This window comes from Vespa velutina, chromosome 6, assembly GCF_912470025.1.
Source record: "Vespa velutina chromosome 6, iVesVel2.1, whole genome shotgun sequence".
Taxonomy (NCBI): domain Eukaryota; kingdom Metazoa; phylum Arthropoda; class Insecta; order Hymenoptera; family Vespidae; genus Vespa; species Vespa velutina.
Genome location: NC_062193.1, coordinates 9,718,898 through 9,734,935, shown reverse-complemented (window position 1 = coordinate 9,734,935; position 16,038 = coordinate 9,718,898). Strand labels below are relative to the sequence as shown.

Genomic DNA, 16,038 nt, shown 5'->3' with positions numbered 1-16,038 from the left:
ATATCCTATGTATACTTAATGAGTATTCATATACTTAAGCGCCTATCTACCTATTAAGACGTAACAAGAAAATATCGACTGATCTTAGAACGAGTTAAACTTTGACCATTAATTTCCCGTTTCACTCCGTTCGCTTCTCAAAAGGATCTCCCTTGATATCGACATTCTTTCACTCTCGAGAAGTCATTTTGTTGCGATGCAACTATTCATCGAATTGAATTTTATAAGGTCTACCGCCAAATAAAACGTCACTTTTCTTTGATATTTTGCTCTCGATGGCGGAGAGATTGGATAGGACGGGGATTCGACGTGGCCGGGTTACAGGATCGATAAACGTGCCGTCGCATAGACGTGATGAACGATCGGCAACGTGATTCGTTTTTACTAAACTTGATAAATCTATAAAATTGCATCCGCGCGTACTCGACTCGTCGTCCGATGGGACGAATATATTTTATATGGCGATACTCAAGATTATTTCTTCAATCTGAAAATGGACGATATCGTCAAAACTCGCTTGGCATTTCGATCGTTCGTTTGTCTCCTAAAAACGAACGAATATAGACGAAGCGATAGAAATACCGAAGGATTTGTTGTTCGAAAGATCAACGATTAGTGGTAGTAAACTTGGAATCCAAAAGCATGACGCACACGGCCAGAAATAATACGCGGCGAACGAAAATAATTCGTAGTAGCGATTTCCGTGTCCGCCTGCGAGTTACGATGAATCTTCCGAAATTTCTGTGACGGCCCGTCGTTTGACGTATCGTCGATATTATTTTAAGGAAGGAAACTCGATTCTTCATAGATGGACATTTTCGGGAAAAATATCGCGAGTTGCGAACGCGAATTCGTTAGTTGCGACGACGAAATCGAGCCAGGCCGAAATCTCGAAACGAAAAAGAAAAGAATATCGATGAGGTCGTTATACGCGCGCACGTATTTCATTTTTCATCTTTCATCTTTCACTTTTCATTTTTTCAAGGCTCCGGCTAGCCGAGCCGGATATTTTAGTCGATTTACGGAAAAGCCAGTCCTCTCGCGTAAATCGTTCGCCGACGCGAACACACAAATTTATCCTCGCATCTACGCTTTCCGCGCAATGACTCGTCCGAGCACGAAATTTATGAGGGCCCATGAATGAATTATGCCGAATTTCGTGCGATCATTGAAACGTCCGATCGTGCGCGCGCGCGTACAGAGAATTTCCATATATGTGGACGTTAGGGTATCTACGACGTAGCTTCTACGACGCCGGCCAAAGGATATACCAGGAAATGAGAAATGATAGTTCGAATCTTGTCTCACCGGCGAAAGGATAATTCTTTGATATTAGCGAGAAAGAATTATTAGATCGAATAGCTTTATCATACGTCTTTATATAAGGTCGCAGGGACGTTAAGTATCTCGCGACGATTGTCCTTAGAAACAGAGAAGCACAAGACACTGTGTGTCGAGTCGTTCACCCAAAAGTCGACGAACATTTTTTTAATCGTGACCTTGACGAGGCGCCACGTATCGCCCTTGTCCCCAACCGAAGACGAAGTCGTTTATCTTTATTTATTTATACTACCTCACTTGAAACGTCGCGACGAGCCGCGGAATGTTCGCTTCTCACTTTTCCAATGGTCGCGTTCTCGGCGCACTCGAAATATTAATATATTTCATATTATCTTTAATTGGTGCAATTCAACGCGCACCAAGTATCCGCATATCTCTGTAGATTGTTATTGAAAAATAAAATAAAGAATGGTTATACATCTCCTCGTCGTCCCGCGTCCCTTGAAACTCTTTCTCGATATATAGCGGTAACTGCGTCGTTCAACTTGGGAAAGGTTCTTTAATTTTATGAGCAAAGTCCGGTACAATTACGTCATTCCATCGACGCAAATTCCCTTTAATTAATTACCCCGACATTCCGTTTTACGTGCCAATGGAGCTAAAGAAAAGTTTCCTCTTCTCGCCACTGTAAAATCGACTTTATACGATTCAACCTTTTCTCCGTTTTAACAAGTATTCATTTGTGTTTAACGATGATCGCTGAGATTTATCTTAAAATAATATTACATGCTCTATGCAAACACCTGCTGCTTCATGGAGGTAGGGTAGACTAGGACGCCGCTAAAGGAGCATGCCGCGAGGTGGAGAGAGGGCACGACCGAATCCACCATCGTACCGCACAGTGTTTTGAACGAAGTAGCACTCGGGAATTATTTATAGTTAGCACGTGCTCGACCTCTGATCTCGTGCGTTGCGTTAGGTTAGCTTCGACTCGTTTCACAGGGATTTCGTTTTATTGCATTCTTCGGGATGAGAGCTTTTTTCGTGCACGCGCTGACAAGGCGAACGAAAGAACGCACAAGGGCCATTTACCTCTCGAAGGACTCTGAACTCGAATCGTCGAACCGTCTTTAAACGGAGACGGCCGACGTATGATATACACCCTCTCTTCCATCTTACATTATTTTCCTATAATTTACTAATAGTCGATATTGAAAATATTAAGCGCCTTCTATTTGCAAAATGCCAATCAATTGAGATACTTCGATGAAATATATATCTTAAGAAATTTAAGCGAATCGACGGAGATCGGTTTATCGAAAAATCTACATTTATAATGAAGCATAAACACCGGATAAATTTAGATACTCCGATCGTACATACTTACAAGTTTATAACGACGACTCACACTCGTACACATCCCAAGAATTTGCATTTACTATTATAGTGAGGAAGCATCATCGCACCGTCACGGTCTCTGACGTAGCCGTTCATTGATGCCGGGACGCGACGTAAAACAGATATCTAATTTCGTGTTTCCGGCCGGGCGTTCGCGCTTTGAGAGAATTCAAAGGCAATTTATAAATCACAAACCGACTCCTTCCGTATGTCTTTTTATAACGGGCACGATCCGCACTTTCTACGCACGACTCTCAACACTTTTATAATTAACGGACATTGATTTAATTTGCAACGCAAATTATAATCTATTACGTAAAGTTTGATATTAACTACTCGAACCTCGAGTAGCTAGACAACCGACACGTTTACATTACAATTTGACCAATTTAGATGATCGTCATCTCTGAAGGTCGTCAATCGCGGTATACATACAGGTAGGTAGATGTAATTGATACGAGATCGTATCAATAATCGCATCGATATCGGTTATGGCGGTACAAGTGGCGATCTATGTAAATCTATCTCGAGCGCGCTCGATATTTGGTAAAGTAATTTTACTCGCGCCCTTGCACCGTGACTCATCGATTTAGATCGTAACAAAGAATTTTCGAAGAAAAGTCATAGAATGCTGATTCTTTCTTTTCGTTTCACATCTCTCTATGAATAATTTGCGATCTTAGAGAGCTTCACGTGACAAAAGCGTGCTCTTTGAAGAAATTTCTTCGAGCTAGCATCGGCGCTGCCAAGTAACATTAAAGTAGCTAGATATATCACAATTATTCGTACTTATGTTAGAAACCCGAGGTAGATTCGTAGTGCCATTTTGATATCTTGGATTAAGTTTTAGCCGGGATTAATTTATTACCCTACGAAGTAACGATCTGAACTCCCGCAGTTTTGTGTCGCAGTGTGATAGATACATATATATATATATATATATATATATATATAGAGAGAGAGAGAGAGAGAGAGAGAGAGAGAAATCATATAAGCGACCGTCGACGCGGACGACCGAGATGGGCTCCTCGATAATTTAAGAAAAAAAAAACCAACTGGCTTATTTTATACGTGAGACATTAATTTCCTATGCACATATATACATATGTAGATAGGTGTGAATTTTCATTATGACCAAATTATCCTGAAATGGCGGTCTCATTCGTTCGTATTTACGTAATATTTTTTCCTCGTCTATGGACAACTTGATAGAAATCGAAGGAAAAAAAGCCAACCGAAAAACCAAATGCGTGATCAAAGTCGAATCGCTCGGGGAAAAAAGTATAATTATCTCGACGGCGATGAAGCGAGGTGAGAGGCGATGAAGAAAGAAATGGTTCGTATTCTCCGAGCAAAATTCGGACTCCTCGGTCGTCAAAACAAACATTTAGTTCGTCCTCGAGGGGCGAGCAAAAAACAAAAATAATTCGAGACGGAGAGAAGATGAATGAAATCCATCGAATTCACGTTCTGTTCCTCTGAATAGAGAAAACATTCGCTTCCGGAGATAGAGAATCGGCTGGCAACCAATCAAAAAGCGAGGATTCATACGGAATTGGCTCGAATAAGCAGAAAATATTTCGGCTCGTCGCGCGTCCGTGGTCTACCTTCGGTGGGAGATTTTTGACGTCGCCTCCTTCTTATAAAAAGACGCACGACGTCGCGACGGCACATTCATAAGAGAAACGCCGGCCGGCTTACGTACTCATGTATAATCATCAAGTATCTAAGAAATACGCGAAACGTTAGCGGCAAAGTGTTTCCGAACGTACGAATATCGCGAAAGAACCTTCTCTCCCAGAGAACTTGACAATCAATTATTCCGTTATCATTACAAATCAGTATTAATATATCGTTTCTTCGTACGATTACGGCTACGGCTTTAATCATGTCTTCGGTAATGTTCGTGAGTATCGCTCTTGTTTACTTTCTCACGTTAAATCAATTCATATACACGGAATGTGAATGGATATCGATCTGACTTATAATATTTGATGTATAATCTAATACGTTAACCCTAGATCTCACCCTAATATAGTTCGTCATAGGAAATTTATCTTTACAGAGAGAGAGAGAGAGAGAGAGAGAGAGAGAGAGGGGGGGGGGGAGAGAGAGAGAGAGGACAGATACATTTTTCTATTAATTCGTCTATAACAAAATGTTATCGCAAACGTTGCACGTTTCACCATCTTTCAATCGTAAAAAATACAAACGCAAAAAATCTCGTGCGAGTATCACGTGTCGTTCGTACGAATCCATATAGCAGTCAGGATAGATTCGAAAATTTGTCAAAATGCCATCGAAACGTCTTTTATGGTCACGGTCAATTCGCGGACCGTTCTTCGAAGAAGATTGGACTTTTTCCAACATTCCATACTGATTAGGCTCGCTTACGTCGGATGACATTGCCACACAATGCTTTTTCTCATTTACATTTTATTCTTTTCGTTTCTATTATAAGTGATTCCGTTGAAATATCAAAAAGCAAATTTCAAATCTTTCGAGAAATCTTGAGAAAACAATTGTTGTTATCTATGTTAATACGATAAAAAAGCGATTTTGTTATTTGTAAGATAGAAAGTTACGTACTATCGTGATACAGTTCATCGAAGCCGTTTTTATGCTCAGAAGCCTCCTAAGTATCGTCCAACGACATAGATACTACTTATTATTTTGTCCCTTCTATTGCGTTCAGTCATGTTTGACCATTGTTATCGTCGACCACTTATAACGATATTCTCATTCATTTCGCGCTTAACGATTAACAAATTGATTAATGATATTTGTATTTTCATTGTTAACCAAAGTTTCGATCAAGGAAAGTCTCTGAATTAATTTTCATTTCTTTCTCTCTCTCTCTCTCTCTTCCTGTCTCTTTGCAATCGGGCTTTAGGAATCCTTGGGGGCCAAAGTAGCCATGTTCGACCAATACGCAAACAAGCACAAAGACGCACAGAAGAAAAATCCATTTACGTCCGGCTTGAATATCGAAAAGCCAAAATTCTCGAAAGAGGAATACGGCAGGTACGTAATACGTACGAGTTAGCGCGCGAGAATTATTTAAGTGATATACAATAAAATTTCGCGCTCAAGTCAGTTTTATTCGAAAATATTCGTCCAAAGATTGTGTCTACATTTCAGACCAGCCGCGGGATCTCTTTCCGACATACGCGGTCGCAAAGCTAACGCGCATATTCTACGAGAAATTTTGGAGCTGTGCAATATCATTTATCAAAATGGTACGCCATGTAGCGACCAACCAGATATCACCGGCATCACGTTCGGCGATCTCTTCAACATTTACACTCACATAAGCGACAAATGCGTGGGTCTTCTTTTAAGAGCCAGAAAACAGGGTCTGATTAAATTCGAGGGAGAATGCCTTTTCCAGGTAAATAAGTAAATATAAAGTATGACCAAAATATGACTTTAATAGATGAGAGAATCAATAAGAAATATTTCTCATATTTTATATTCTCGTATGTGTATCGTTTCTAGAGAAGGGACGACGACGTGCCAATATTCCTAGTGAAACCGATCGTCGAGATACGCGAGGACTTCAACAGGCGGCTTCAAGAAATTACCAAAGATATACCGATCAGTTAATGGACGATCATCACTCTTTACGAATTTCTACGCGGTGCCTTAAATCGATGCCTTCCATTGGTTCCTTCCCTATCGGAGAATCTATTCTTCTATTGTGCCGTTGTATTTATTGTATCTGTAACATTATTATTCAGGACGTAACAGAATGTGAATGACCGGTATGAGAGATGTGCGTGAGTGCGATTCGATGTAAATATTTTGTGGTAAACTCGATTCGTTTAATGTGATATTACACGCCTAAAGAAATTATTAGAAATAAATGAATAAATTTATATTAAAGCTGTGGGTACGTATTTCTTCCCTGTGAAAAGAGAAACGAGAACGAGATAGATAGACGGAGTGAGGAAGAGATAATGAGAGGGGGGAGGGGGGGGGGGGCGAGGGGAATGACCGGAGCCAAAATTTCAAGGTAATCGCATAATTTATAATTGTATATACAATCACTTTACAATGCACAGTGTACTTTGTTACATAGTGTAGCTCCAGTATTTAGGACAGGTAGCGCCAAAAATGGTCGCGCGTTAACGACGGTATCCAAAGTAAAAAAACTAATTAAGACGTGTGCATTTGTATCCTGTGTAAATTCATGTGCCCAGCTGCGTATATTTTACACAGGAAAATATCTTGGCGACGTTTATCCGTTTAAGGAGTCGAAGCGCGAACGCGTATCTTGCGAATCATTTTCTTCTCTCTTCGGTCTTTCCTTTCGAGCGTCCATTTATCATCCTTCTCTTCTCTTCTCTTCTTTTTTCTTCTCTTCTCTTCTCTTCTCGCTTAGAAATCTAATCATATAATCATCCGAGCAACACCATGATGGCCGAGAAAAAGACAGAATCTCTAATTAGATTGGCAGTAAAGTTATTCGTTACGTTAGATCTTTTCCCTTTGTTCCCACACGGTTGCTCGTTCCGAATCGCTAGTCCAACGATCGTTCTCGAATTCGTACGAAAAGACGATTAATGGTCATATCCAGACGCGCGTTATAGAATACTACACCAGCGATAATCGTTCAATTGTCGCTTTCTTTAGACGCAATATATATATATATATATATATATATATATATATATATATATACACATATATATATACATATACATATATATATGTGTGTGTGTGTGTGTGTGTGTGTGTGTGTGTGTGTGTACATTTTTCACGTTCAATCGCCCCCCTTTCGTTGTTATTCGTTCGTTCGCAGCGACTCGTTATTGGACCATACGAAACATTTAGTTCGATATGTCAACGATGAAATGCATGGGAAAGGATATGTGTACGTATTGTATGTAAACGAAGATATACATTGTATACATATGTGTGTAAATACTTGCGTATCTCAAAAGAGGGATATGTTTTGGAATTGCTTGATAATTCGTACCTTACGTTGACGAGAAGTAATATTTTATTCTTCTCAGGCGATAACGATAAACAGGTAATAAGGGTATGATATCGCGTGCCTTAATTATCAGATTAGTATCGTTTTATTCTTCGCGCGTAACCGTTGACTTCGTCGAGATCACGTTTAATGACGATTCGACGTGTACTAGAATCATCGTATCTAGAATCGTTCTTCGCAAATCCAAAGCTTTTTAACCTTTTTCAAGCTTTTTATTCGAATTAGGCGTTATCCGTTAAAGTTTCATCGTTGAACGATTATAGACAATATTTTATTACTTTTCGTTCGAAGATATTATCTCTTATAGAGCGATCTTCTATATAACAATTATTAATATTTAAATAATAAACAATCGCATTCTTAAATGGTAAAAAACAGTAAACGTCGATTAACAATAGATTTCATGTAAGCCCGTAAAATCGGGCACGCGCTTACGTATTTTCGCAGAAATGAAAAATTCGATGGATAGGACGTTAAAAGATGTACAACGCATGTACAACGAAAATAGAGTATCGAACCTTATTGATATAGAGTTTGAACTTAGGCGTTCGTGCACCGTCAACGAAGTGCGACGCGCGAGATAAAATTCGTATATTTCCAGAGAGGGAACGAGCCAGATCGCTAACAATCGAAAATGTGTGCGTTCAGCCGCGCTTACGTATTTTCTAATCGATAGAAAGTAACGATTAACATTAATTATCTTAGGCGTTGTTATTAAGACGTTTTCGTCCCCGGTACGGAAGAACACATCGCATCGGCTTGACGCATAAATTAAAACGGCGCGTGCGCATGTAAAGGCTAATTCGTGAAACGTTACGATTATTAAGTCGTTACATTCGTTTAGTTCCAGTATTCTGTACATCTCTAAACGTTCATTGCTTTGTAATCGATAAATCAACGACCCGAATACGTATATATTGGTTATTTACAGAACTAGCGTACGCACATACGACATGGTATATCTCCATCTATCAATCGCACGCACACGCTCACGCACACACATATCTTCGTTCGGATCGTTGGATTAACACACGCAAGCGGGGTTTTTCTTGGGATCATCATTTTCGACGTACATTTGCTAATGCATAGGCGCGCATTCACTTACCACGTGTGTTATCCACCGTAACATGGAATGTACTCGGTATATATATATATATAATAGATGGTGTGTGTGTGTGTGTGTGTACGTATAAAGTATATATATATATATATATATATATATATATATATATATTTTATATTTATAATACATCTATTCTTTCTGCGCATTTTGTAAAAAGCCTCACCTACCAAAAACAACAGCGTGTACGTTACATCGTGTGCTTGATCGTGTAAGTGTGTGTCAGCGTTTGTACGTGTGTATAAGGAATCTATGCTCCTTTCATATTTGTTTCCGCGTACATATATGACTATGGGCATAAATTAACGGCTCCGTTAAAGTACATTCGTCTATTTTCTGGAAATCCATATTCATTAAATCTCTCTATCAAACACTCAAACGTAACACCAAATTAGCGCCTCTCTCTCTCTCTCTCTCTCTCTCTCTCTCTCTCTCTCTCTCTGTCTCTAAGATTTCTTTCGTCCCGATATTTATTCAGTCTTGGCAATGTTAAGTGTTGTATGTTATTATTATCTTGCTCTTTAAGTGCATTAGCATAGCTTATCGTAAATATTTAAATACGAGTATCTCGGTCGAAGGCTTATTTCGCCCATTCTTACTTTCTGCTCGTTTTATGCGCGTGATGCGCGTGACGCGCTTTTATTCTTCCTCGAATAATCTCGCGCGCGAGTATACGTACATACATATACATATATTATATATAATATAATACTATGCATATAATTTTATCGTATCAGCTTAAAAATATATTATTGTCTTTCGATGAAAACGCAGCACTTTTGGCGCGCTTGCACTTTTCTTCTCCCCCTCTCTCTCTCTCTCTCGCGCGCGCGCGTGGGCGCACGCGTCGTTCGAAAAAGAGACACACGACAACGACGACCGTTCGAAGCAAAAAATATTATAACGGATCGAGTATGGCAATCGCGAGACGTACGAAGAGCTAGCTTCCTCGCGATGTAGGACTTTGGCAGGAATCGTGATCGTTCGGAGCGAACGATAATAGAATTGGAGAAAGTTGCACAGGGGCTTCGCCTGATCGAGAATATCGAGAAGCCGGAAGGAAGAAAGAAAGATCTGTTCGACGATTCGATCCGTTCGTCGAATCTCTCTCGAGTTCTGTTCCTCTTCCTCGTCTATACACGTTCGCTCGGGCTTATATAAAAAAAGCCTGGGCTTAATCCGGACGAACCGGACGACGAACACGGACGAAGGAGAAGAGAGACTGTGAATCGGACGAATCGTCGGATCGTCTCCGCGATTCGTTATCATCATACGTCGTTGTCGTGACAAAAGTCGATCTTCCGTCTGATCAATTGCAATCGACGCTTGTCGACTATAAAGTCCGTGACGCAGCCCTTGATACCTCGATGTCCCGGTTTACCACCAACGAATAGTTTACCGTTGGTCGTAAGTAACGTTCCAGTCTCCATCGGCATCTTCACCGGTGCAAACTCGTCGATTTGTATCGTCGAGGCGCGCCTTCTTCTACTCGCTCTTATGTGATGGAAAACACCGTCGTCGACTCTTTCCTAAAACGAAGAAAGGAAAAAGGTTTATTACGATTGTATCCGGGCAAGGTCAATCGCGGCCGAACATACCTCTCCTATATATATATATATATATATATATATATATATATATATATATATATATATATATATCCTCGTTCTCGTTAGTTTACTTACCCTACTTTTCACGCTTATCTGTTCCGTCTTACTCTTGTAAGAAAGAACGACGTATCCTCCGCGCAAAGAAAGTATAAGGTGTTCGAGTTTTCCCCTTCCTATCCAAGCGATCAGACCCTCCGAATGAATCGTTCTCAGTCGTAACTCAAACTTGTTCGATTGTTGTCCCTTGCGTCTAAAATTATTCGACACGTATACTTTATCTGATATTTACCTATATAAGATTACGACACAATTGACGAGTCAAGCTGTGATACATAATTAATAGATATATTTATGTATTAAGCAAGGAGCAAGGACGAAGGTGGCTGCGATTAAAAAGCGCGAAGAAAGAATTTCTCACTGTGAGACGTATTACACACGTAAAGAAACAGGAGATGGATCGTTGCTCTCGATCGAACGTGCGTGTTCTCTTGTAGGCGGTCTAGAAGGAATAAGCATTCTCTAACACACATACGCGTACACATTTGTGACAGCAATCAGAAACTTACTCCGTATAATCGTAACTGTCGTACTCGTACTCTCCGTCCTCCTCCAAGTCGTAATCGGAATAGGACTCCTCGAAATATTCGCCGAGGGTGGTGTTAGTTGTGTTAGTACTAGTTGGAGTGTTACATAATCAAAATATTAGTGATTTCGCTTAAACGGGTTTGTTAAAGCGAACTACGCGTTTCTATGGTTGTTAGGACTTTGGTGCTCTCTCTCTCTCTCTCTCTCTCTCTCTCTCTCCCTCTCTCTCTCTCTCTCTCTCTCTCTCTCTCTCTCTCTGTCTCTCTCTCTCTCTCTCTCTCTCTCTCTCTGTCTCTCTCTCTCTCTCTCTCTGTCTGTTTGTCTCGACCGCACGCTCGCTCGACCGCTCTCTTAAATCTGTCTAGCTGTTTCCATTGAAATCGATTTTTAAAAACAAAAGAGATTTGGATTTCGATCGATGTACGTACCTTCTACCGTAACGATGCTTAAATTGCAAAAAGTTGTCGCCGTCGAATCGTACAGGTCTCTCGGAAATTTCTGTGCCGGAAACGTCGTATCCCATGACTGAAACGAGTAAGATTTTTAACGATCCTTAAGAAAGAAATCTTTCAAATTTTGTCTAACGAGAAACGGTTTAAACTTACAAAACTCGCAGTGCAATCCGTTGTAGCCACTGGCACACTTGCAGAGATAACTGTTTAAGAGTGGAAGGCAAACGCCACCATTGTGACAAGGATTCTCGTTGCTCGGACAAGGTAACCCGTCGTAAATCTCGGTATTGTGTTGCGTCACGTTTACGGCAAGATTTTGATAAGTCTTGCCGTTAACCATTAGCCTTTGAACGGCTCCGGTTAATCCGGTCCAAGCTCCCGCTAAACGGTGTACCTCTCTCCAATGTCTGAAAAGGTATGATCGGTGATAACGCCACCGATCGTAAGATATCGAGACAGCGAATAGAAAGAAATACTTACTTGACGCCACCGACGTACAATGGCATCTCCAGGTTCAACTCCGTCAGAGGACTCCCGGAGAGCCCTCTTGCCACCGTACCGTCGTCCAATTGAAGAACGCCCTCCCTTCCGAGTCTGCTTATCCTAACGCAATGCCAATTGTCCAGAGTAACGATATCCGGGGACGTGATATTGGCGATACCGCTTCCGAGATTGAACCTGAACTCCAATCTACCGTGGACCAAGTTCAAACTGATGAAATCGCCTCTTCCGTTGTTCAACTGGCCGTTGTATAACAAGAGGCCGTCGTTGACGCGAGCGAGGAACCATAGTTCGATGGAAAAGGCTTTGGCGACTCCTTCGAGGCATGGCAATTCGAGAAAACCGTCGCCGGACATTTCTGGTATTAACAGTTCCGTTAATTCCGCGTCCACTATGAAACGAATCGCGATTTTTATAACTATCCCTTTTACAACTGGAAACCGTCGATAAGAAAATATTCGTTCGGAGAAGGAGAAATATTTGTTTTTTTTTTATTTTTGACTACTCACGAATTTCGCAATGAACGCCGGTCCTACCGGGTGGGCACTTGCATACGTATCCACCCTGGGGCAGTATGTCGCAAGTCGCACCATGTTGGCAGGGCTCGTCGATGCAAGGATCCAATGATTCCTCGCAATTTCGGCCGGTGAATTGGGGTGGACAAATGCACTTGTAATCCGGCGGCTCGTACTTTTCGACGCTCGCATAATTTCCACGCTCGAAACTCCCCTCGTAATCATCGAGATCGTAGTCATAATCGCACTTAGTACCAACGCAACGTTTCTTCGAATTCTTCTTCGATCTTGGCTGATCGATCGAGGCGCAATGCGAGCCCTTACACCTGACGATGTTTAACCCGTTCTTCCGAGCTTTCTTATTAATCCTATTCTTACCCCTCTTTTGCAATCTTCGACATTCGCGGCCATTGCAGAGATCCTCCTCGTAGATCGGCTGGCAGGTCGCTCCGTTCTCACAGGGAAGATTGGCGCAAGCGTTGTCACCGCATTCCTTAACGCGATATGCCTCTAAAACGTCCTTATCTTGTCCAACGTGCAGGTCCACGAATATACGATTGATCTTTAACTTCCGTATGCATCCGAGGAAACCGTGATTGGTGCCAATATTGTCGTAGACTCTGTCAAAGATTACAAACAAATATTAATATTTTTCCATTAACATTGCTAATCTCTCTATATAATTTCGCGTCTAACTTTGAATAATTGCTGGGCATATTCCCAACGTAGGTATCCTGATTCAGATCCAAGGATTTAAGGACCCCTTGGCTCTGCCCGACGATATCCTCGCCATCGTTGAATATCAGTACTCCGTCTTTGTGATACCTTTTTGCTGCCACCCTATGGAAGGTCTTCATGGTGACTTTTTCCGGCGAAGTGAGGATAACCGGACCATTGCCAAGATTGTATCTAAATTGTACGTGTCTGAAAAATTGCCACGACCAACGTAAATATAATATAATATAGCCTACGTGGATGATAATAGCCGTGAATATATCGAACGAGGAGAGAGAATCTTACCCGTCGACGATAGCGAGAGAAACGAAATCGCCGGTCCCGTCGCTCTTCTGCTGATTGTAAAGTATGATTCCGTTGTCGGCGTAGGTCTTTAATTCGACCTCGATGCTGAACTTATGATAGGCCTTTAGCCTGCTCATTCTGACGTAGCTCTTACCGTCGAAGGAAGGTACCTCGTAATCTCTCTTGTTTATCTCTTCGTCGCAGAGCAGTCCCGTGTAATTCGGCCGACAGATGCAGACGAATGTTGCGCTCGGCAGGTCGATGCACGTTGATGTCATGTGGCAAGGATAGGAGAGACAGGCACGAAATTCCTCCGTCGGTGTTACTGGCACGTAATTGGCTGCGATGAAAATTGAGACGCGATTGTTGTTGCTTGCCGTCGGTATTTCGGAAGCAATTACGTACGAATCAAACGCACTTTCGAGTACGAGGATGTACTCGGGAATATATACGTGATATATATTAGATTACGTGTACATTACGTAGGTATTGCATGTATCATCTTGTAAATTGAATCTATTAACGTAGTACGAGGAAAATTGTTGAACACCTACTCAGGTGTGCGTGCGTGCGTGTGCGTGTGCGTGTGCGTGTGCGTGTGCGTGTGCGTGTGCGTGTGCGTGTGCGCGTGTGTGTGCGTGTGTGTGTATGTGTACGAATGACGAAATTATTTGATTGCGCTCGATCCCGATAATATGCGATGATACGGTAATATTTAGTCAATTTTTCTACATTCCAAGGACGAAACGATCTACCAAATTTTTTTCTCGTTAAACATTTCTTACCGAAACACTCTTGTCTATCACTGGTTTCCGCGTAACCCTCGGAACAGATGCAACCTCCGTTGGAACATTCGCTATTGGGAATCGTACAATCCTTATCGTCGGTGCAGAGATCACCCAGAAGCGCCGTGACGACCCTAATCGTAGCGGGTGTCGGCCGATATGCCGCAGCGATTCCTGAAAAATCGATTAACGATTAACCATCCCAATTAACCGACCCAACTTGACGACTCTGAACGAGAACTGATCATCGTGTTTACAATTCCCACGTGTTTAAAATTCCTATTTATTAAAGTAATGGAATTAGCGTTAAAGTATTGTATTTGTAAAATATTGATTGGAAAAAATGACGGGAAAATGTTGTCATTTAACAACGTTTCTTTTTTTTTCTTTTTTTTTTCTTTTTGCTATACAAAACAACACATGATACCTACATACACATACGTAATAATAGTTAGGAACTCTTATTTTATCGTTACGTACCGTGCTTAAGGTTATCTCTGTCGATGGTGATGGTTTCTTGATGAGCTCGATGAGTGTAATAGTATCGTGGATCTGGTTCTGGGACCAAAAGGTGCCTGGTAGATTTAGATAATGGCGAAATAGCGGCTGCCGGTTGGGTGTATTGCACGGCTGTGTATCTCTTAACGGGGAAGTCCGTGTTCACGAGAGGATCGTCTGAAAGTTGAAATAACATTCGCTTTGCTTACTCAGAAATCGATCCCTTTTTGAAAGGATGCATCTTCTTATCGTCATATGTACGTATTATTATTTCGTCTAAGGACGAAGCGACGCGACGTTTCAGTTCTATCCTTTTAATCATATCTAGTTATCTATTTTTAATCCTTTTGGTGCGATCTCATTAAAAACCGCACCAATGTCGAGGATGTTAATTACACCGATGTTAATTAGATATAAAAGAATCTTTCATGGGATTTGTTTGCGATTATATAAATTAATTACCGATATGGAAAACGATGGGTTTGCGGTTAGAATAAATATATATTTGGCCCAATTAATCCGTGACTGAAAGCAATCTCATTAAAAGGGATCGTTTGTGGGTCATATTTACATCGTCATTTTTACAGGATCAATAATGCGAACGATCGATTCTTCAAACGCGTTTGATCTCGATTAATCGTTGTTAATCGACGCTACGCACCATTGACGTTTTAATAAAATTATTAAAACATTCAAATTTTCAATGATCGATTTTCATCTACCTTCAGCGTATCTGCGTTCTCGCCTCGATTTAGGAGACGTAGAGAGAGAGAGAGAGAGAGAGAGAGAGAGAGAGAGAGAGAGAGAGAAAGAAAGAAACGCGTGACACTAGTAAACGTGCCTCGATGCATAGCAATTTCTGTAAATAATGAGAATCCAAAAGCTAATCTTATCGACTCATTGGACTCGTAGACCGTGAGTCAAGCCGCGAGTAACAAAAGTTTTAACGGTGGAGTGGTGGCTTGATGGGATTTTAATTACTTTCCAATTGCAACGTTGTTTCCTATTATTTCTCTTCGACGATTTTCGTGATTTCTTTTTTCTTCTTTGTATTATTTTTTTGCGTCCACTTTTCTATCTCCGTCGGTATCTTTCTCTTTCTCTTCGATCGCTTATACGCAGGCGTATCGAAAATGTACGTATAGATAAATGTTTGGTAGAAAGTTTGCAAAGTGGTCTCCGTGTAAACGATTTTGGTTAATTTAAGGAAAAATACGAGGTTCCGCCTTTCCTTTGCTTCGTTCTTTGCTTTGATTCTTTTTCGAAAGCATCCG

General features: G+C 41.1%; 2 protein-coding genes across 16 annotated transcripts in view; one reads left to right on the top strand and one right to left on the bottom strand.

Annotated features, from left to right (window-relative positions):
* Positions 1–4,331: 4,331 nt before the first annotated feature.
* On the top strand, positions 4,332–6,568 carry LOC124950088 (actin-binding Rho-activating protein-like). The gene is made up of 4 exons (XM_047496284.1): positions 4,332–4,585; positions 5,573–5,703; positions 5,821–6,070; positions 6,178–6,568. The coding sequence occupies exons 1-4, from the start codon at positions 4,568–4,570 to the stop codon at positions 6,283–6,285; spliced, it is 507 nt and encodes a 168-aa protein (XP_047352240.1). The 5' UTR covers positions 4,332–4,567; the 3' UTR covers positions 6,286–6,568.
* A 119-nt stretch (positions 6,569–6,687) lies between these two features.
* LOC124950087 (agrin-like) overlaps positions 6,688–16,038 on the bottom strand; it is a 240,663-nt gene continuing 231,312 nt past the window's right edge. For 13 of the 15 annotated variants that reach the window (XM_047496277.1, XM_047496279.1, XM_047496280.1 and 10 more), the window contains 11 exons: positions 14,747–14,941; positions 14,267–14,440; positions 13,482–13,821; positions 13,158–13,385; positions 12,456–13,081; positions 11,926–12,337; positions 11,599–11,852; positions 11,422–11,518; positions 10,975–11,082; positions 10,484–10,658; positions 6,688–10,327 (listed from right to left, as the gene is read on the bottom strand). In XM_047496277.1, coding sequence (XP_047352233.1) covers positions 10,067–10,327; positions 10,484–10,658; positions 10,975–11,082; positions 11,422–11,518; positions 11,599–11,852; positions 11,926–12,337; positions 12,456–13,081; positions 13,158–13,385; positions 13,482–13,821; positions 14,267–14,440; positions 14,747–14,941 — 2,870 coding nt within the window. In that variant the 3' untranslated portion in view covers positions 6,688–10,066. The remainder of the gene's footprint in view (positions 10,328–10,483; positions 10,659–10,974; positions 11,083–11,421; positions 11,519–11,598; positions 11,853–11,925; positions 12,338–12,455; positions 13,082–13,157; positions 13,386–13,481; positions 13,822–14,266; positions 14,441–14,746; positions 14,942–16,038) is intronic. The other 2 variants (XM_047496272.1, XM_047496273.1) reach the window with 2 other exon arrangements.

What these genes read in the sequence shown, in the direction of transcription:
- LOC124950088 (XM_047496284.1), top strand. An exon ending in TCGAAAGAGGAATACGGCAG is followed by an intron (nt 5,704 to 5,820) that starts GTACGTAATACG and finishes TCTACATTTCAG; the next exon opens with ACCAGCCGCGGGATCTCTTT. An exon ending in AGGGAGAATGCCTTTTCCAG is followed by an intron (nt 6,071 to 6,177) that starts GTAAATAAGTAA and finishes TATCGTTTCTAG; the next exon opens with AGAAGGGACGACGACGTGCC.